General features: G+C 40.6%; 1 protein-coding gene and 1 long non-coding RNA gene across 3 annotated transcripts in view; both read left to right on the top strand.

Annotated features, from left to right (window-relative positions):
- LOC307219674 overlaps positions 1–22,839 on the top strand; it is a 586,866-nt gene that overhangs the window by 343,249 nt on the left and 220,778 nt on the right. The window lies entirely within an intron of this gene.
- DOK6 (docking protein 6) overlaps positions 1–22,839 on the top strand; it is a 181,391-nt gene that overhangs the window by 68,796 nt on the left and 89,756 nt on the right. For both annotated transcript variants that reach the window (XR_013840470.1, XM_079982984.1), the window contains exon 2: positions 7,881–7,988. Coding sequence is in view for 1 of the 2 variants with exons in the window: in XM_079982984.1 (XP_079839110.1) it covers positions 7,881–7,988 (108 nt within the window). In the remaining variant the exon portion in view is untranslated. The remainder of the gene's footprint in view (positions 1–7,880; positions 7,989–22,839) is intronic.

The raw sequence follows: 22,839 nt of genomic DNA, 5'->3' as shown, positions 1-22,839 counted from the left end.
TAGAGGAAATCCATTCTGCCCCCACAGCCTAATTAAGACACAAGATGATATACGTATTTGGGATGAACCAGACCAACAACTTTATTAATGCAAATGCCTGCAGTAAGAAATCAACAGTTTCTCCTCTGTTTGAAACCACCAAGTTACTATTCTTTAAAATGAAGGCTAGGGTAGCTCCATTCTGCCATAATTCTGGTTGGGACTGGGTGACTCCCACCCTGGCTCCATGCCTGAAATCAACAACCATATGTTCCTCTCTTCACATCCATTGCTGCAGAAAGATCGAGGGAACTGGAAGGAAAACTGGGCTGGCCTGAAATGGTCTTTCTACCCTGCCCTACACTGCCCAGCCTGAAGTCCTTCTGCCCTGCCCAGCATTGAAGTGAGAAGGGAAATCACCCTCTGCAATCCTCATACAATCTGAAGAGCAAATTATTTTGCACACCGTCATTGCGCTGGGCTGGGCAGAGGGATGGAGAGGAAGTGATTTCATTATGCTGGACCAGGGCCAGCCCACCCATGAGGCAAGATGAAGTGACCTCTTCAGGCAGCAGGGTCCCCAGGGGCAGCAGATCCAAATGTAGTTATTCCTTCCCCTGCTTCTTCCTTAGGTACTTAACCCTTCTTCCCTGGTGAGGAGAGGAGTGCCATTTTGTGGTCTTGTGGTTTGCCTCAGGTGCCAAAAAGTATTGGGAGACCCTGTGCTGCACTGCACAAATAAGTTCCTCTCCAACCAAAACAGTACCTTGTGGAGAAGAAAATCACTTGTAGAATTCCAGGCATGACATTACCATAAAAGGGGGGAAGAGGAGATCTAATGACAAACCATCTAATTAAAAGTACATAGAGGAAGGTAGCAATAGCTTTTGGGATTCAGTATAATAACACATTGAAAAAGGCATTATCTTGCTCTGGAGAAACCCAGCCAAGTTGTTGTTGTTGTTGTTGTTATGCTTTTTGGAGTGTTGCTTCTTCCCATTCTTGCAGAAACAACATTGATGCCCCCTTCCTTCCCCCAAATTCATGTCCCCCAATGTTAGTTATTGTTGTGATACAAAAGGAAAGAGCATCGTCTATTTATCCATTCACTTTTACCAATGTATTACGGAATACTAAAGTGGATTGAATCACTCTGAGTCAACAAATGTACTTTTTGTGGTTAGGCAAGTGATGTGGAAATGCACTGAAAAGTATGGGATGAACATCACAAGCAAATCAGGATGAATTATCATTGCTGTATAACTTCCCACCAAACAAATCAGCATGGATAATTAATAAAGCCTGGGCATAGGACTTGCCCACACTTGTGCTTGTCCCACCACTTTCCCCAGGAGAAACCTGCTCTTTACTGCTGAATCAGAGCAAATGTCAATCAAGTTTTCCACAGACCGATTCAGCAGCAAAGCACTGGTTTCCCTGGGGAAGGCAGTGGGGCAAATGAAAAACTACTCAGATTTGTGGCAAGAAAGCATGGGGCAAGTGGAAAACTTAACAGACCATGATTTCTAGGTGCTGGAAAAGCAAAGTGTGGATGAGCACATAGTCAAACCTCTGCCTAAGTTTTCTTCAAGAAAATCAGGATGAATGCTCAACAAAGATGTCTGGAGGAGCCTTATGATCATGTTGATTATGATTTTGTTATCTATGCAAAAATACTGTAACAAATGTCAGTGTGATGAAACTCATACTGCAGATATGAGGCTGAGGCTTAGGGAATTACCAAGTGCATTCAAGGCAGAAAGAAGGACTTCCTGATATACAGGGTTTGAGGACTTATTTGACACACTATGGAAACAAGTCAATTGTGCCCTATCATGATAAAAGTATTGGGAGGTATTAAAGTGGGGACTGGGAGACAATAAACTTGCTTTGTACTATAGCTAGCTTTCATATTCAGTTTTCATTTTCAATAAAAATGTTCAGGCTTTAAAATGTTGTTGTAGGTGATGGGATTTACTAAATCCCGTAGTAAACAGCCTCTATTTCCACCTATCTTGTCATTCTAAAGACCAGAAGATGACATGATGGTAAGAATACTGTCACTGAATAAAAGGGTTCAGTATGACAGGACTCGCGGAAATAAGGTTAGATGTGCAAAGCACTCTTGTACCAGCTATTGTTAACATAAAAATAAGTTTATTGGCCCCAGGGCTCATTTTAAGCTTGTAACTCTCTAAATTAGAGCTGTAAAAGTGATTGAATTTTTGTCCTTCAGTGGCTTAGAACAGGTGGCTGTGATTATTATTCCATTCAGAATCTCTGCTTTGGTTTAAGATATTCTGATGCATGGTTTGGATAATGTAATATTTATTTTGACAAATCCCTTTGCTCCCAACATACAATACTTGAGATTTAAGTAGATAGCTACCATCTTTCAGCATAAATATTGTGTTTTACTTTGCATGTGAAGGTCACCATTTTCAATTCTGAAGCCTCAAAAGGAGGAAGCAGTTTCCCAATAATTATGTGTTCTCATAGTATGACACACTTTCATTGTGGTAAACAACATTTATCTTGTCAGATAACAGGTGTCCAATATAATGCAAATGTATTAAGCCTTTATAACAAAATAAGTGCCATTTCACTAGAATGAAAAATGGCATTGAAGAAGGAAAAAATACGATATTATAGATGGGGAAAATATTCAAAGCACAAAAAAACTGGAACTAAGAACATTGGAATTGTATGGAATTGTGAACACTGTTATTTAATACAGCTATATTCATTTTCTTACAACTACTGTCAAACAAGAAGGAAATGCAATTGTGAAAGGTTCATGCGTAAAATAATTTTAAGGTTCAGGATTGACAACAATAGTTCTTCACACAGTGAACCATTATACAGGCGACTCTCCACTTACATGGGGGTTACGTTCCGGACCCCCTGCACGCACGAGTGAAAATCGTGTAAGTGGGGAACACCCTCTAAACACCCATTAAATGCCCTCTCTGCCACTCTCTCTACAATCCAGGTCAAAAATGCTGTACCAAAAAATATCTACAACTGGAATTGAAGCTCTGGGGCTAGAAGGAGGCTGGAGGGTGTATGGGAAAGTGACTGCTGATTCTGCAATACCACAGACATCAGCTGTTAGGCAAGGAGGCTGAGCAGCCTAAGTCAAAGCCCCACTGTGCCTACAGTCTCTTCTCTACCCTCATTGTTGTCCTCTTCGGAGGATCTCCCTGTGAGCCACAAGGACTCTCCAGCTCTCTCCGTTTCCTGGTATGAATTAAATTATTTAATGATTTTCTGGCACCGTGTATATACGTGGTCACGCACAAGTCAATTATGCATAGGGGGCGGGAGGGATGCCTGTACTATAGCAGGCACATCCAACAGGTTGATTGTGATGTACCGGTAGATCACTGAACGTCTGTGGTAGATCACTGGTAGATCACTGGCTCCCCCCAAAGAAGCTCAACAAGTTTGACCTGAACCCCCCAAAACAGGGCTCTCCTACCTAAAAAAAACTCAACAAGTTTGACCTGAACCCCCAAAAGGGCGTAGATCACTGCTAGTCTTTAACTCTGTGAGTAGATCACAGTCTCTTGGGAGCCGGCCACCCCTGTACTATAGAATTCACTACTGCAAGTTGTAGTTATAGCCAATAACTTTAGTGACTTAGAAAATTCTTGGAAAATGAATGAATGTTTCAAAGCAAGTTGGGGAGAATTCCCCACTGGGGCAAATCTAGGCTTTGCAGAAATAAATAAACTTCCTAAAAGCTCCCCCGCTCCCCTGAAACCCAGCCCATGTGAACTTGGCATGCTTTGTAGCTACAAAATGCTGGATGACCATTAGGTAGACGGGAGGGGAGAGAATGGTGGGAAATAAAGGCCAGGACTAGAGGAAGGCCTAAACAGGGTCACTCCACACTGAAGCAATTGGTTGTGGGTTGTTCTTTCTAGTTAAATATCCATTAAGTGGGGTTTCATGCGTGCTATTACAAAATGTACATTTTTTTGTGGGGACAATCATTACAATCCACGTGTAAAACATCTTTCAGGAAACATAGCTAAAAGGGGTGTAGTTACAGCATTTCTCTTGCCTATTTAAAGGCTGAAACTGAATTCTCCTACAGTTGCTAAACATTATCAGCAATCTCCTACAGTATCTGATCTGTATTTGATTACAACCAATGGCAGCTAAAACTAGGCCAGGGATAAAAGAATAGTTAACCGTTCCTGAATAATTAAGCAGGTTTCTGTGTGACAACAAGATGTCTTGTGTAAAATATGCATTCATTTACTATGTATTAGTGGTGCCTATCTTACTGCCCTTATTAATTATTTATTAAAGTTTACAAAAATAGCCTGTTCAAAGCTTTGAGAAGTGTTCTTTTCTTTTTAACAAACATTTAGAACTTATTTCTCAGCTGAAATCAATGAGAATGAACTTTTATTAGAGCAGGAAATTTTGCATAAACACACTTGGAGAACATATATTCAGGATATATTCTAAAAATGTAGATCTTTTTGCAATTTGCATAGGAATGCTTATCTATTCAGACTACATTGCTTTCAGTGGAATGTACACTTGAAAAAGCATCTGAGCGTAAATTTTCTTGAAAACTGTTGACATCATTCATTTTTTTCTTTCCTTTACTCCAACGGTTCAAGGCAGCATACATGGTTCCCGTTACAGTGGTGCCCCGCAAGACGAATGCCTCCCAAGACGAAAAGCCCGCTAGACGAAAGGGTTTTCCGTTTTTCGAGGCGCTTCGCAAGACGAATTTCCCTATGGGCTTGCTTCGCAAGACGAAAACGTCTTGCGAGTCTTGCGAGTTTTTTTTCCTCCCCCCCCCTTTTTCTAAGCCGCTAAGCCGCTAATAGCCGCTAAGCCACTAAGCCGCTAATAGCCGCTAAGCCGTTAATAGCGCTAATCCGCTAAGCCGCTAATAGGGATGCTTCGCAAGACGAAAAAACCCCTAGACAAAGAGACTCGCGGAACGGATTATTTTTGTCTTGCGAGGCACCACTGTACTTTATCCTCACAACAACCCTATCAGCCACATTAGGTTGAGAGATGGAAAGTCACAAGTTGAACTCTGTGCCTGAATGGGGAGTTGCTTCTCCCCTACTCTACTTCAACACTCTGACCACTACACAATACTTGCTCTCAGTGCATAGTATGTCTGAGTACATGTGCCAATGTTACATTAGTTGAAAACAATGCAATTCAGATAGCCTGCCTCCTGTGGGTCTCATTCTCTGGTATTTGACTTGGAAAATCTGTGATTAAAGACAGATTTTCTATGAAACCAGTTTCTTTTTCTGTGGTCCTTTAAGCGATGAGACAGTAGCTCTCTGTCTCGCTTTAAAACAGATGTTGTTGAACTACAACTGTCATCATGCTGGCTGGAGCTGATGGGAAGTCCAACATCTGGAGGGCCCATAGGTTCTTCATCACTGGTTTAAAGGATTGGCCACAGCCTGGTAGACTGCCACACCCTCTTGCTTGGCAACTCTGGAAGCTTGGAATATTGTTGCCACCTGACAGTGACTCATCTTGTTCTGTGGCTCCATAGTACCAGGAAGACAAACTAGCTGGCAGCTCAACCTTGAGAGCTCACAATATGGCTGTTGCCGTATTATCTGACAGGTCCACAGGGCCAACAAGAAAGAGAACTTGGCAAGGCTCTGTGGATTGTGCTCAGTTTACCTACAATTCCTTCCCCCTCCTTTAAGCTATGAAGGGTCAGTTCTCTTTGACGCTTATAGGGTATGGAGAATTTATAATTATATGATTTATATGAAGATTCTGTTGAGGACTTTCATAGAGTGGATATATGATATCAGACACCCTAAATTCCATTAAAATATATCATATACACAAGACTGCAGTATCAGGTTTACTTTGAGCAAAGTCATGCCAAGGGTCAGTCCCAGGATAAGAAACATGTGAAAAAATAATAGATGTGTACCTGTGTGTGGGCAGATATCATCTGTTACCAATGTGTAACCTCAAACACTCAGTTTATCTGGTATTAGAGAGCACAATTTATTGACCCAAAAGTTTTCGCATGTAGGAATGAGTTCCCGTAGTTATCATATTAAGAAGTAACAGCTGGTAGTTTCACACATGCATGTTCTGGAATTTGTATGCCAAAAATGTATCCTGTCACCTGCGGCATATAGTTAAAAGAATAAGTGGGCATGCTGCTGTTCATAGTTTTCTGCTGCCAATTAAGTAAAATATTATCATGACACAGAAGACTTTCTATCTTATGCATAAAGAAACCTACAGATCTTACATCCTCCAAGCTTAGACAGAAAGGGAGTAGGTGACTAGAAAAGCAGCTTATGTGGCCGTTTGTGGTTATTTGAACACAGCTTTCTACACTTGAATGCTTCTGGAGGTGTGATACCCTGTGTTTAATTCAGACATATGCTCATTATGCCTGTAATAAGAGAGTTGCTCTTGATAAAGCTCTCTATTAGATTATCACATTTCTCAGACTCTTCCAAATAAACAGAAGAAGTAGGTTAAAAGAGAACAGAAGTTGAATAAAAAGATCAGAGTTGACAGGAGTGAGGTAGATTAACAAAGAGGAAAGGAAACAGAATTCTAATCCCTTGGAGACTGGGAACATAAGAGGAGACTGTTGTTACTCAAGGACCAGTGAAACCGCTGTAAATTAGGTATTCATTGCGTGAGCCCAGTAGATATCAAAGAACATAAGGAGTGGTACCTCAGGGTATTCACTTTCTCTTCACTTCCCTGGAAATCTGCCATGTTGTAACATTATTTCTAGGAGATAAACTTGTAGGTGAAGTTACCATTACCGGAAGAGTTCAGTGCAGTCTGCTAGCACATTTCCTGTTTAATCGGGACAGCTGCCTAGTCCGTTGAAACCTCAGACATAATTTAGATTCTGTTAGGGACCAGGCTGGTTTTTGAACACTTCATTGTTTTTCAGTGCTCTTAAAATGGCTTGTTAACCCAACTGCAAAGCAGGGTAGGGGTGGGGATATCAAGTAGCCACCTGGTCAATTTTATTTTAGCAACTCATTCCAAAGCATTGAAATAAAAGTATTTTTAATGGACAAGACTAGTATTTCTTTCTCTCTGTATTTTGTTTATTTTAAATGGATAGGTGAAACAAATAAATCCATAATGATAGCAATTTCCATAATGTTTAAAACTGTTAATTAAACCAACTTTACTTGATTTAATGGAATTTGATCATTGGCTTCTAAAGAACTAACTCTGAAAAGCATTTTTGTGTGTGTGTGTGTGTGTGTGTGTGTGTCTTTTCTGATTTCTGATCTGAAGAAAGAAGCTACTGTCACTGTTGTGCTTGGTGTAATTTGTGTAAATATCAAATGCCACCCAACCCCTGTTCATTTGTTCTGCAGCAGTGAGCGAGGAGCTTTCTTGAATGTGCCAAGCTAGCCCTGCGCCTTATGTGTTAATATGTGCATAGCCTTAATTTGAAGGGGGTCTACAATATACCGATGGGCACACACACATAGGGCTGTCTCCATGGAGCTTTTGCCCTCACATGAAAAATCCTACATAATCTCCCATGGATCATGGCTGGCATGTCATAGGCATCTAAGGTGTAAGTCTAGGCAGGAACATATTGGAACATGGTCAAACTGACTCGGCAGATCTCTAAAATTAGGATCTACCAAGTTGTTCTTAGCTCAGAGCAATGGGGGAGGGACAGGAAAGCAATTTGGTGGGGGAGGGACCAAGAAGACCAAGAGGATTTTGTGCATTTATTTGACGTTTGTATGCTAGTCCATCGCATGAAGCTTTCTTGTGTTGGCAACTCGTATTCCAGTGGTTGCAGATATGTTAGTTTCTAAGAATTATACTGCCCTGTGTAACCAAAGGTTAATATAATTAATATAATTCATTAATTTTCCTTGCAGATTTTCAGAAGGTGTTGGTTGGTTTTCAAGAAAGCCTCAAGTAAAGGACCCAGAAGGCTAGAAAAATTTCCAGATGAAAAGGCAGCATATTTCAGAAATTTTCACAAGGTGGGTCATAATTATCTGCATAAATGTGTAGTGTAAGCTACTGGGGAGAAAACTATTACAGAGAATACTTTCATTCTCTGCTTTTGAAGCTGTTGAAGTTGACAGCAACATTTCATGATGCTGTCATTATAGGCTCAGGCTAGAGCCATCTTTCCAAATTAAGAACCAGATTCCAGTTCTTCAGGGGGGGGGGTTTAATGTTCATTTTTGTTACCATTGTGAAGAATAGGATTCTTTTTGTTTTAGTAATTACCTAAAAATCAAATGAAGCCTGAACAGAAGGTGTCAGTGTCTAAATGCCTGATGCCGTATCTTTAATAACAACAACAACAATAAAAGATTGACGGACTGACATAGGGATGCTTGAGATTGCAAGGATGTTGAAGACTTAAATGTGTAGCAGTCACTTTGCTACAGTTTAGGCTTTGGACAGTGATTATCTTACATCTGCAACTCAATACATGATTATATGTTATTTCAATGGAACCTATCCTTTCACTCATACTTCAACAAAGCAACTATAATTGATTCAACCTTTTGTGCAGCAATCTTGAGGATGTGTCTCTTTATAGCTGTTTACTGCTAAAAAGAAGACTGGGGCTCTTCCAGGACTTCTTTGTTCAGAGCTGTAGCAAAGTAACTTGCTGCAAGAGCCAAGATATGCAAACAGCTTTCGGTGGACTGACACACTTCAAATTATAGGCAGGATATTGAAAGTTTGAATATCTCCATCTAATTAAGGTCACTGTGTATATAAGTTAAGGTTAGTTCATATAAGTTCATACGTTGTGGAAAAGGTTAGAACCCATCTCACTGACATGCATATTTTCTATATATAGCATTAAAATATATATACAGGGAACATTCAAGTGCATAGGGAGGGGAATGTCGCCCTTGGGACTCACCCAGGCAGGATATATCCCCCATTAGCTCTGTTTCATACTTCTTGGGTATTTTTGCCTGGCTGGAATGTGTCCTTGAACTGTGCTAATGCTGCTTGGTTGCCTGGATAGAAGGTGGAGGGGTATGTGCGTGTGTGTGTATTCGTGTGTGTGTGTATGTGTGTGTAGTCTACTGTACAAACAGTGCTATTTTTCTAGAAAAGGTCTGGGACTCACTATGAAAGCCTCCCTTGTTATCTTATAATGGCAATGGCACCTGTCAAATTCCAGCTGGATAAAGCACTGTGTACAAAAGTAAAAAATGTGCTCTCTTCTCTCTCACTTTGCCTCTTGCTCTGTCCACCACTGTCAGTGGGCCTGAGCACAAGACAGATAAAGCTGTGCCTGCAAAAAGACAGGTGGTACACAAGATTTGGATCCCATGCCAGCAGGGGCCCCAGACTCTTAACATTCAGCTGAAAAGAAAACTAAGCCAATTTGACATTTCAAAAGAAAGTTATAAAACAAAACATAGGAACAACTCTATAAGCTTTGGCACTCGGCAGGCAGCACCATTGCTAAGGAATTTTGCTGTAAATATCAGGACTATGAAACATTGTAGAGCAGGCTGATTTTCTGGCTTTCTTTATGAATGGCATTACGTAAGAATAAAAGAAAGGTTTTCTGAATCAGGCCACTCTCCCCTCCTGCAGTTTTCAACAACTGGTATTCAGAAGCCTCTGGCTGAGGAACTTAGTCATTGTGGCCAGTAGCCACTGATAGCTTACTCACAAGAAACAGATGTAAAGCAAACTGGTGTAGGTTAAACCAGCATAACGTTAAACCAGATCAAAGCTCCGTTCTGTAGTGGTGGGACTACTGCTCGGTGAGCCAGTTTAAGCCTGGTAGAGTAAAACAAGAGTAGTCTAAGCCAGGTGTCCTCCATCTTACAATTGTGCAGCTGGTTCTTATATTTGTCCCTGTTGAAATTCATTTTGTTAGTTTTTGCCCAGTTCTCCAATCTGTTAAGGTCATCTTGTATCCTGATTCCATGATCAGGAGTAGCATTGGCTACCCCTCCCAGTTTGCTGTGATCTGCAAATTTGATGAGCATCTCCTCAATGCCTTTATCATATATAAATATGTTGAAGAAGACCTGTGCTTTGTGTTTTCTATACTGGCAAATAAATATTTTAAGATTGTAACACTATTACGTTTTACTGCTGTTGTAAAGATGTTTTCTTGGGTGTTCAAGGCAGAAACAAAGTCACAAATCAATACAATTGTAAGAATTTGTCAGATTTGTTGAAAGTCTTAAATAACTTGTATCAAACAACATAGTGATTTTGAGTTGTGTACACAGAGAGAGACTGCTTTTGACAAATGATTACTGGAATTAACAGAATTTACAGGTCCTACTATCCAGAACCTATATCTAGTGTGGAAACTCAGTGGACATATAAAAGGCCTGAGTGAAAAATAATGGCCTATGACTAATTCTGTATGCTGAAATGAGTTTTGGACTTGTAATTTCTCAAATAGTAAGATACACAGCTCATACCAATATAGCAAACCTCTCCTGAAACCGTTGGATATTTCAACAGCAGGTATAGGGATCTCTATATGGTAAAAAAAAAAAAAAATCCACTGGGGTTACATGATTCTTTGGCCATGCCTAAATTAACTCATAATCCTGAGGCAGGTTTCTGTTGCACTGATGCCGTAATAGAAAGCAAGTAAGGGAGCAGTCCTGTAGCAATATCTGCCCGGATGAATGTGATTAGGATCCATTGGATCTTCAGCTAAACTAGGAGATTCCCAGTGCAGTTGGGCTATGCCGGTGTAACTCCCTATTATCTACTTAGCCAGAGATCCTCACTCTGGTTGGCTTAGTGAAGCCTAGCAGATTTTAAGGTGGTATAAGTCCTGAAAAGGGGGCATGGTGGGAGCATGATGAGAATGTGACAGGGTGATTTAGGATGGATTCTAAACCTGGTCAGCATGGTGACATGATCTGGGAACCCAGCGTAAGGTTAGAGATAGATGATAGATAGATAGATGATAGATAGATAGATAGATAGATAGATAGATAGATAGATAGATAGATGATAGATAGATAGATATAGATAAGATAGATGAGAGAGAGTATAAACATACAACAAAAACAGTTCAAAATCCAAAAATCGAGATTACTCTGAATCTCATGACCCCCCGCCCAATCCCTTCCATGGGTCCTAATGATAATATTTACAACCGCATATCAATACTTATCAGGGACGCGGGTGGCGCTGTGGGTTAAAGCCTCAGCGCCTAGGGCTTGCCAATCGAAAGGTCGGCGGTTCGAATCCCTGCGGCGGGGTGCGCTCCCGCTGCTCGGTCCCAGCGCCTGCCAACCTAGCAGTTCGAAAGCACCTCCGGGTGCAAGTAGATAAATAGGGACCGCTTACCAGCGGGAAGGTAAACAGCGTTTCCGTGTGCGGCTCTGGCTCGCCAGAGCAGCGATGTCACGCTGGCCACGTGACCCGGAAGTGTCTCCGGACAGCGCTGGCCCCTGGCCTCTTAAGTGAGATGGGCGCACAACCCCAGAGTCTGTCAAGACTGGCCCGTACGGGTAGGGGTACCTTTACCTTTACCTTTATCAATACTTATCCAGATTTTTATCCTTCTAAATTATCCATACTTTGTGTTAGTTTACAAGTGTGGTTAAAATCCTGCTAGTGTTTTAACCTGCTTACAATGGTCTCGTAGATAAATTATAAACTTTTCCCAATCTTGTCTTCTTTATTTGTGAGCTTCCCAGTTAATTTTGCCATTTCAGCAGTCCATCAAAGTGGTTTGCCATTCTTCTCTGGTCAGGCTTGTCCCTTCCTTTCATCTCTGGGCATGTTGCTGTTGTCGCATACATAAACAGTCTTTTCTGATCCTTTGGTATCTCGGTACCTATAATTCCTAATAAGAAAGCTTCTGGGATTTTTTAAAAACAAAAGTTATTTTAAACCTTTTTTACATTTCATTATATATCATCTCCCATATATTTTGAATTACTTTACACATCCACCACACCTTTTTCTTTAGATTTCCAGTAAGTATTTGTACTTGTTCTATACATCTTTGCTAACTTAACATGAGTCAAATACCACCGGTACATCATTTCCATATAATTTTCTTTCAGTGAACAACATGCCGTGAATTTCAAATCTGTTTTCCATAACCTCTCCCAGTCTGCCATATGTATATTATGTCCCAAGTCTTTTGCCCGATGTATCATCACCAATTTGACTTGTTCGTCTTTTATATGCCATTCCAGGAGCAAACTATACATTTTTGACAATAATTTTATATTGTTTTGTAAAACATCTTTTTGAAATTTTGATAACTCATAACTAAAACCTTTCTTTTTAGCTGTCTTGAAAATATCATTTAATTGATGATACTGTAACCAGTCTGTTACCAGTTCTCTTATCTCTTCAAAGTCTTTTAATTTTACCTAATTTTCTACTTCAGTTAACAGCTCTCTATATGTCGGGGTACCCAGTGTAAATTAAGCCAGCTAAAAGGGTGGTGAAACTCAAACTCTATTTAAAGGCTTGTTTCCCCTCTGCCAGACTTAGTTTAGGCTGGCTCCAGTCAACAGTAGTCCTGTTCCAGAATTTAGATATGGTGTACTTTACCCTGCCTTAACTTAAATTTAGCACAAGCTTTTTGTTTATACGATTATCCTGCCAATGTACCAGTCTTTTTATGGGCACTTTCAAGGTTGATAAAACATTTGATATGTTGACTAAAAAAAAAGATACTTGCAGGAAAAATAAAAATAAACATTTATTATGACAAATTTTCTAAAATCTATTCATATTTTTGTTTTAGTTTGTTGCAGAGAGAAATTTAAAATGCAAATCATTTGCAGATGGAAAAAGTTATTAAAAATGCATTAGGCTTGAAAATGGATCTGTACACACTCATAACATATTCAAAACAAATTCATCCCTTATGACAATTAAACTAAAAGAATTTTCACATCATCAACCAATAAATCTCACTTAATTTGAAAGCAGGTGAAAAAAGAGACAATTGAAATGACTTGTACTAAAGCAGCGACCATTAATGGCAATTAAAGGAGGAGCTACCTCAAAGCATCAAACATATTTAACTCTTTCTGGTTGCATTTTTCAGATTACATGCTTCATTTTTAGTTTTTTCCCCAGCAGGTCTTGAACTGTTTTAGTGTAACTAATGTATGAGGAAGACAACCTAAGGGGCTGCAGGAGCATAGGAAGCTCTTTTTGGAGATTCTAAATCATGGGTAGGCAGACTAAGACCCGGGGGCCAGATCCGGCACAATTGCCTTCTAAATCTGGCCTAAGGGTGGTCCAGGAATCAGCGTGTTTTTACATGAGTAGAATGTGTGCTTTTATTTAAAATGCATCTCTGGGTTATTTGAGGGGCATAGGAATTTGTTCATCCCCCAAAATATAGTCTGCCCCCCCACACAAGTGGACTGGCCCCCTGCTGAAAAAGTTTGCTGACCCTTGTTCTAAATGAACCTGGTTCATGTGAACCAGTGCATACATATGGAAGCTATATTTGTGGCTGTTGCATTGAGTCCAGTTAACTGTGGCTGGGGGGAAAAATACTGTGGCCACATGTAGAGCATAGCTGTCTCATGTCCTGAACTGGTGCATTGTGTGACATCAGTGGCAGATCTTGGGGTCTCAAATTTCAGCAGCACCCTCCGCCTCTCACACACCATTCTAAATCATAGTGGTGACATCCCCAAGGCTCTGCACGCAGTGCAGCCAAACCATTTGCGCTCTCCTAAACCCGCCTCTGATGGCATCTTAGGAACCATCTTTCTCACTGGTGGCATCCTGAATGTGGAATATCCTCTGCTTGAACGTTCAGCTGGTGATCTATTCAGCATCAGCCCAATATTGATTTATTCGTCAAGCTTTTAAGTGTTGAGATGCTATGGAGCTAGCCACAGCAATGGTTGGTTTTATAAATTTTAATTGATATGAGTATTAGATTTATCAGCTGCTCTTTTGTATTATTATGTGTTGTATTTATTTATGTGCTTTGCAACTTGACCTGGTATCAAGAATAACTGGATCGGGGGGGGGGAAGAAACCTAAATAAATAAATATATGTCTCTGATACGGTTTTTGGTTAATTGAGAAATCATCAAACCATTTATGCAGCCACCAGAGACACCATATGCTCTTCAGTTGTTCACATTGGAGCTAATGTCTGTGGAGATCATTGTTTTTACCATAGCACATTAGTACATTATAACCAGCAAGGAGGGGAATCTGGGATTTCATTGTTTCTTTAACTCAGATCCTGATGTAGACTATTTTTTGTTTATAATAATAATAATAATAATAATAATAATAATAATAATAATAATAATTTATTAATACCCCGCCCATCTTGCTGGGCCTCCCCAGCCACTCTGGGTGGCTTCCATAGAAACCAAAAATACACTAAAATATCACACGTTAAAAACTTCCCTGAACAGGGCTGCCTTAAGATGTCTTCTGAATGTCAGGTAGTTGTTTATCGCTTTGACATCTCGTGGGAGGGCATTCCACAGGGCGGGCGCCACTACCAAGAAGGCCCTCTGCCTGGTTCCCTGTAGCTTTGCTTCTCGCAATGAGGGAACCGCCAGAAGGCCCTCGGCGCTGTACCTCAGCATCCGGGCAGAACGATGGGGGTGGAGACGCTCCTTCAGGTATACTGGACCGAGGCCGTTTAGGGCTTTAAAGGTCAGCACCAACACTTTGAATTGTGCTCGGAAACGTACTGGGAGCCAATGTAGGTCTTTCAAGACCGGTGTTATATGGTCTCGGCGGCCGCCCCCAGTCACCAGTCTAGCTGCCGCATTCTGGATTAGTTGTAGTTTCCGAGTCACCTTCAAAGGTAGCCCCACGTAGAGCGCATTGCAGTAGTCCAAGCGGGAGATAACCAGAGCATGCACCACTCTGGCGAGACAGTCCACAGGCAGATAGGGTCTCAGCTTACGTACCAGATGGAGCTGGTAAACAGCTGCCCTGGACACAGATTTGACCTGTGCCTCCATGGACAGCTGTAAGTCCAAAATGACTCCCAGGCTGCGCACCTGGTCCTTCAGGGGCACAGTTACCCCATTCAGGACCAGGGAATCCTCCACACCTGCCGGCCTCCTGTCCCCCAAAAACAGTACTTCTGTCTTGTCAGGATTCAACCTCAATCTGTTAGCCGCCATCCATCCTCCAACCGCCTCCAGACACTCACACAGGACCTTCACCGCCTTCACTAGTTCTGATTTAAAAGAGAGGTAGAGCTGGGTATCTGGGTAACCTGTGTCCGGTCAGATTCGGAATGAGTTATCCGCCACCGGCGCTCTAGCCGTCTCAACGATTTTTTCATTGCCCTCAGATCCATGGAAACCCACGGGGCTGTCCGGGCTCCATGCAATTGGAGAGGGCGCTTTGGAGCCAAACAGTCAATAGCCCTGGTTAACTCCACATTCCAGCAGGCCACCAGGGAATCTGCTGAAAGGCCATCAACATGGGATAAAGCATCCCCTACCACTCTCTGGAAACCATTTGGATCCATTAAGTGGCGGGGGCCGACCATCCGAATCGGTCCCACCTCCCTGCAGAGGGGATGGGTCGCAGAGAAGTCCCGTTGCACCAGGAAGTGCATCTCCCTCTGTGGACCATGCCCCAGCCATTTTGTTGGCTGGGACCTACTCCCCGGCAGCTGCTGGCTTCCCAGAGTACAGCTGCTGCTGCATTCCTGCTGAAAGGAGAAGCTTGAGAGAGAGATGTGGCCATGGAGTTTAGTTGCAGTTTCTGGGGTGCAGCAGCGGAGTGAGCCGCTCAGGCGCCCAGAGTGGCGCACATGCCGTGCACCTGGGGGCAGGGCGATCCACGCAGCGGCAATCCGCCTGGAGTGTGTGATCAGCATGGCAGTGATCCGCCCGGGGGGGGGTGCAATCGGCATGGCGGCAATCCACCTGGGGGCTGTTTAGCACAGCTGCGATCCGCCCAGGAGGGTTTTTGTCACCCCCCCTCAGGGATGACACCTGGGGCAGACTGCCACCACTTTCTATGCCCCTGCTGGGGTGTGGTCTCTGTTACACAAGTGCTCAAACTGCCCAGTGTTTCTGGAGTGTCTTCCTCAAGTGCAAAGTGTCTTACACCACGAGTCCTGGGTCCCTCTCCCAAGCACAAAGTCCTGATGCAAAGAGCTCTTGAGGCAGCATGCCACACTAAGTGGCAAGAAGTGAAGTAACCGGAGGCTGCAGCATACTCAGTTTATGGCACTCCCACCATTGCTGCCAAAACCGAAGAATAGCTACCTCATCCATAAACAATTTGAAAAACATACAATGGATCAGATTGATTAAAATAATTTGTCAAAACAGAAAAAAAATCTATAAATTCTCAACTGAAATATATAGGTCTCTGCCAATTATCTGAGGTTCAGTAGGAGAGGAACAGCTGTAATCTTGGCACAAAGGAAGTTCCACAGAATTGGGCTACAGTACTGAATGTGCGGTTTGTGGTGGATATGAGTCCTGCATCTGAGCCTTGCAAGGCCAACTGACAGGCTGCCTGAAAACCCTAGGGATCAGGAAGGAACCCTTAAGGTACCAGGACACAACCTTTTAAGTGTCTTATAAATCAATACAAGAACTTTGATCTTGTACTATGGTGGACAGAAATGACAATCCTGCTTTATGTGATATTATTTCAGTGTAACCACATTTTCATTAACATCAACAGCTAGCAATAATTTCAAGGACATCTGCACATCTGAGTAATTTTAAGCTGTTAAATAACTGTTTTGTTAAGTAGCTTTTGATGTGTGTGTGTGTGTGTGTGTGTGTAATGTCTATATATAACTTTTCTCCTTTCACATTCCAAAAAAAGAGGGAAATATATGCACACAACAAACATGCATTAAATTTTGGCTTTTCAGCCAAGCTGTTGGCCAGGGGAAAGTAACCTCACTGTGCTGGCAGCCTTTATGGATGAGGTAGCTATTCTTCGGTTTTGGCAGCATTATTGCAGTCTGTTTCAAAAGACAAAGTGAAATAGCTTGACGAGTACTCTGCCTTACTGCTTATTGAAAGGTACCCAACGTGCATAATTTGCCCTGATCAAGCTTGGCAGTCTTGGCACGTAGAGACTGTGGAATCCTTAATGTATGTTCTAAAATAATATAAATACTAGAACCAGTTTAAATGAGCCCCACCACCCAGGCTTTTAGATTTCATAAAAGAGATTTCATAGGGATCCAGACCGCCTGAAAACCATTGTTTATACAGTGCAATGGGATCACCATTCTTGGCCACTGTGTAGTATCCAAAAAGTATTTATCTCTAAATTGAACAGGAAAAATAACAAGCACTTAGAATGTAAATGTTTAATGTTTAAAAAATAAAACAGTGAATTTGGTAGATAGTTTAGCTATCAGTAGAGAAATTTACTTATCTCTTGAGAAATAGTAAAAGGGCATAAAATACAACTTGTCACCCCTGTTGATGTAGTATGTTGCCTTATTGAAATACAGTGAAATGGCCCAGCAGATCAAATCAGCTGGGGAAAGGTCAAGATAAAGGCTAAGGTTTTAAGGCCTATTTCTGGATGCATCAAATATTAATTAAAACAATGGCTTCATAGTGTGAAGTAATGAGTTGCCAAAAGTTGTAAGCACTTCTGGGAACAAGCATCCCACTAAAACCCCATGAACTGCAACAGCTATAACTATCTGCCTTACCATCAGAAGCCTGCTAACAGGATGAATGCTTATAGCAACTATCATACCAACAAAACCCAACCCTACCAGCATACCACTCTCCATGAAGCTATCCACCATAGTCGTAGCTGTGCTAGGAGCACTCTTCGCCCTACAAATTGCAAATGAAACAGCAAATGAAATACCAAAAGTTCTGAAGCCAATAAGGCTTTTTTAACCCAACACTGCACCACCTGCTGCCATTAACCTCACTGACGCTAGGAGAAAGCATAGCCGTACACATCAATGTAATATGGTTTCAAAAATTGGGACCCAAAGAACTAGTTGCCTTAGACCTCCCCAACATCAAAACCAACACCCTAGTCCCAAAAGGACTTATAAAATCCTACCTAACAGTGTTTATCATCACCCATCAAGTTTAGATGGTAATGACTATTACAAAATGTAACCTTTATCCATTTCTACAATTTGGAAGTGATGCATGTATGACAGGATTTCTATAGCATTCTCCACCTCGTGTTACTTCGTGTTAACATGCTGTTCATCCTTTTCCTGGTGAAAAATTCCTGGTGTGTTTGTGTGGCCATACAGTGGAACCTGGGTTTTCGAACATATTCTGTTCTGGAAGACTGTTCGACTTCTGAAATGTTCAAAAACCAAGGATCAATGGGCTGGCTGCAAGTAAATTAAAAAAACGTGCCTCGGAAGCCATTTAACTTCAGAGGCATGTTCAAAATTGGAAGCAATTACTTCTGGGTTTTTGGCATTTGGGTTCCGAAATGTTCCACTGTATTAGTCAAATGTAGAAGCAAGTAAGCAAGGAAAACAAGAAGAAGCAAACAATCTTGCAGCATCTTAATGGATATATTGTGGCATAAGTTTTACATAGTAAAGCCCACGTCTTCGAATGAAGTGGTATTTAGGCTATGAATCCTTATGCGTAATAAATCTGTTAGTTTTAAGGGTGTCATAAGACCCTGTTGCTCATCCTCATCCTGTTTATTTTTTGTAGCATACTTCTCAGAAGCATCTTTCAACAAGTTTTATGTGGGATGTCTTTCCTGACATACTGAGTAAAAATTTTAGAGGAATACATACGTCATAGCTCAGGGGTCAAGAATCACCAGAAGATCTCATAAAAATAGAATCTGAAATCCTTAATAACTTCAGACAGATATAGTCCTTAAATGGCACAAAGAACATAGTGGATTTTAACGTGCTGTTGGTTCTTGCAACTCTCTTTTCAAAAATGTGTCCTGTGCAAGGCCAGCTAGACAGGCAGAGTTGGGGTGTAGTAACTGTAAAATGATACACACTGAGGCAAAAAAAATGCCAACTTCATAGATACGTTGATGAGTATTGGATTAACCAAGAAAAGATATCTTAGGGTTGTGCTGCAGCGTTTACTGAAAATGTTAACCCAGAGCTGAAAAAGTCGGTGGAGGAAGAGTTGCTGGTTTGGTTCCTGATGGCTATTATGGCTACTCATTGGACATCTTCACCATGCAGCTGCTGAACAACCTTCTGCCTAATGTTGGAGTTAAGGAGGTGGTCAGCATCGCCATGCAGCTGCTCAGAATGGCCTACTGAAATATTTTAAATAAATAAAATGCCTCTGCAATTTCACAGTTGGGAGCCAGCTGATCAGCAAATTCACCAGGACAGTGTGCCACATCCCTTCACTCCATCCCTTCATTTGCTGAAGCCGGCATCTAATGATGATAAACTGCTCTTGAAAAATTCTTTATCACTTAATGAAGATGAGATGAGTCAATCCATATTTATTTAGTTTTCAGCTAATTTTTTTAAAAGCCATATATGAAGGACTACTTTTAGTCTTGCAGGGGAAATTCCAGAACTAACTCATACAGGAAATGCAACAACATTAATAATTTCTTACTTGGATGGACCCCTGGAATGCAATACATCATAAATGTTGCTTGGGAGGATAAGGAGGATTTTTAAAATAATTTTTTTACCTTTATAATATACTTCACGAAAGAGATTGAGCCAAGAAAAAGTGAACACTGCCGCCTACAGTTTCCTTTTGTGTGGAACTTATGGGGCATGGAAGGGGACTAATTGATTCAGGAGGAGGCCCTGGGATCAGAGAAATAAAGCAGGCAATTATAGCTGCTTTTCCTGCTCACAAGGAATTTGTGTTTGGCCTTCCCAGGGTCTCTGGTGTAGACAGCAACCGAAGGATACCAGTTCCTGATGATGATTCTAGATGTGCTTTCACTATCACTCACCATATCCCGTGTGATTTTTATGAGTTACCATATGAGCTTGCAGGTTAGGAACTCTGGATTGTGTGTCAAAATTATTGGCACCAGACCAGCCAGTCTTACAAACTCCACTGGTTTCAGATGGAGGTAAGTGACCAGGTTTGTACAGGTGTTTGATTGGTTGTCTGGATTTGCTGCAAATACATTAAAACTGTAAAAGGATGCTCATTTCATCCCTGAGACACCTCTGCTTTCAGGGTGTGTAGACTATTGCTTAAATACCGCTAATCTTGTGCTAACTGGATCCTATCTGTTAAATCCTTAAAAGGCAAGTGCAGCTGTAAAGAAATGAACAGTGATCAGAATAAATGGCAGCTGTATTTGAGAACTCAGGAAACAAATATTTCAAGTTACTGTGTATCTATCTTTCCTTAAGAAAAACCTCACTAATTTGAGTGTTTAATTGCCTTTCACCTCTGAGATAATTAAGTGAGCAGAAAAAAATACACTTGCACTGTGTTTAAATTGGCAGATAGTTGGTCTCAGTTACCATGGAAGTGAACTGATAACAAGGCCTTCAGTAGACTCTCAGGATATAGGTTATGCTGTTTGAATGTCTGTTTGAGCATAGATATAATCTTATGTGTTATTATTTAAGCATTAAATTGGTGATAAAGCATTGCATGGAATAGGGCAAAATTATGTACAAGTGGTACCAAATTGGATTTTTTTTAAGATGGGAAACTTCCACTGCTTTTTAAAAAATGTTTTAAGTTTTTGCACACTATCCTTGGGCATTCATGCAATTCCTTGTGACTCTTTGCCAAATGAGTGGCCATATATTTTTGAGTGTGCATGATTATCCATAATTTCTGTTACATAAGAAATATAAGGGTACTTTAGGCTTCAGAAAATATGCGGCTCCCATGGCAACTTTAAAGATTCCTGGAGATCAACTCTTCAAAGAAGAAAGAGAAGGTATGTGTGCAAAATTTCACACTTGCTTTCCCTGGAGGATTCACTCTTCTTTCCTATTATAACCAATACCAAGGAGGAGGAAAGGCTGTATGTATTCTTTTTTGGACATTTTTAGTAGACAAAAGTTTATTAAAAACACTACTAATGTTGTGTTTTGCTAATGCATCTAAAACCGCACAAGAGGCAGCTGTTAAGAGATCCTTGTCTCTGCTGCCACAGCAGGTGCTGTGATTCTCCATCAGTTTGACTTCACCCCTAGAGGCACACTCCATTGTCTCTTGAGCCAGATGGATGCCAACAGAGAATGTAGATTAAATTTCATAGTACTGTGGAACTAATTTCACCAATTCTGCAAAATTTGCAAGTTCCTTAATGTGTTCTATATATGAATATATGCACTAACAAGGAAAAACTAACCACAGTAACTAAGTTAAATATTGTAAGGTGTTGTTTTTTTAAATTCAGTGACAAAGGACAAAGCTTTAGAATTAAAAAATATAAAGTTGCCAGTGCCAGATGGCCTTCACCCAAAAGTTCTTAGAATCTTAATGTGAAATTGCTGAACTATTAACTAAATATGTAATTGATCGCTAAAAGCAGGCTTCATTCCAAAAGTGTTGAAATATGGCCAGTAGCCAAGATAGCACCAGTGTTTAAACAGATTTGAAGGGAATCCAAAAAATTATTACTCATCGGGCTATCTTCAAGCCCAGGTAAATGAATGAAAAACATTTTTTAAAGACAGACTAGAACTCATATAGAAAAGCACATTTTGTTAGGGAAAAATCAGCATAGCTTTTGCAAAAGGAAGTCCTTCCTTTAGTAAGCTTTCAGAATAATTTCACAGTCAACAATTATGTATGGTATAACTGGTCTATATCTATCTATCTATCTATGTATCTATCGATCTATCTATCTATCATCTATCTATCTATCATCATCTATCATCTATCATCTATCATCTATCATCTATCATCTATCATCTATCATCTATCATCTATCTATCTATCTATCTATCTATCTATCTATCATCTATCTATCTATCATCATCTATCATCTATCATCTATCATCTATCTATCTATCTATCTATCTATCTATCATCTATCTATCATCATCATCTATCATCTATCTATCTATCTATCTATCTATCATCTATCTATCTATCATCATCTATCATCTATCATCTATCATCTATCATCTATCTATCTATCTATCTATCTATCTATCTATCATCTATCTATCTATCTATCTCTCTATCATCTATCATCTATCTATCTATCTATCTATCTATCTATCTATCTATCTATCTGAAGTCTCCTTCACATGCTAAACCCAACAGAAGGGAACCTCATCTGTAGAATTCCCTAGCACTGCATTAAATACCTTCCTAAGTATCCATGCATTACATATAGTTATCTGAATAGCAGCAGATTATACATATAGGCCTCTATGCAATCTGGAACTCTGCATGTGGAAGTGATTGATGTTGGTTTATAAATCTAGTTTGTGTGGAGTGCTCAGGTCACAATTTTCCTGGTTTGGACATCACAGGAAACAGATTTAATAAAGCAGGAAATCTTTTCTGAAGTCAGGAGTATATAGGGAGAGGACCGAGTGCTCATTCCTATCCCCCCCCCCAAACAATCTTTGCTCTGTAGGAGCATCTGCAAGGAGTACCAATGTAAATGGTATTTGATAAGATTCAGCATCACCAGTATTTTTTAAAAAATGTGATATTCTGGAAAAGTTTACTGCAAAATGATTTCAGTAATTACTCAAATTCTAATAATAGCCATATAATACAGTTTTTATCACTGACTGACTAACTGAAATGCTACTTTAAAAGCTTATATGTAGCTTATAGTTCAGATCTTTGAAAGATTGTGATCCAATCTCTCCCCTTTTTTTCTATTCCAGAGAGAATTTTTTTCCTATATGAAAGGGAGATATGTAACAGATTTGGTGCTCACAAATGAATACACACACTCAATTCTTGTTCCTGTTCTTTGAGTAGC

Source organism: Podarcis cretensis, assembly GCF_951804945.1.
Source record: "Podarcis cretensis genome assembly, chromosome: 7".
In the NCBI taxonomy this organism is placed as follows: domain Eukaryota; kingdom Metazoa; phylum Chordata; class Lepidosauria; order Squamata; family Lacertidae; genus Podarcis; species Podarcis cretensis.
The sequence above is the reverse complement of the archived record's forward strand: the minus strand, read 5'-3'. Positions and strand labels throughout refer to the sequence as shown.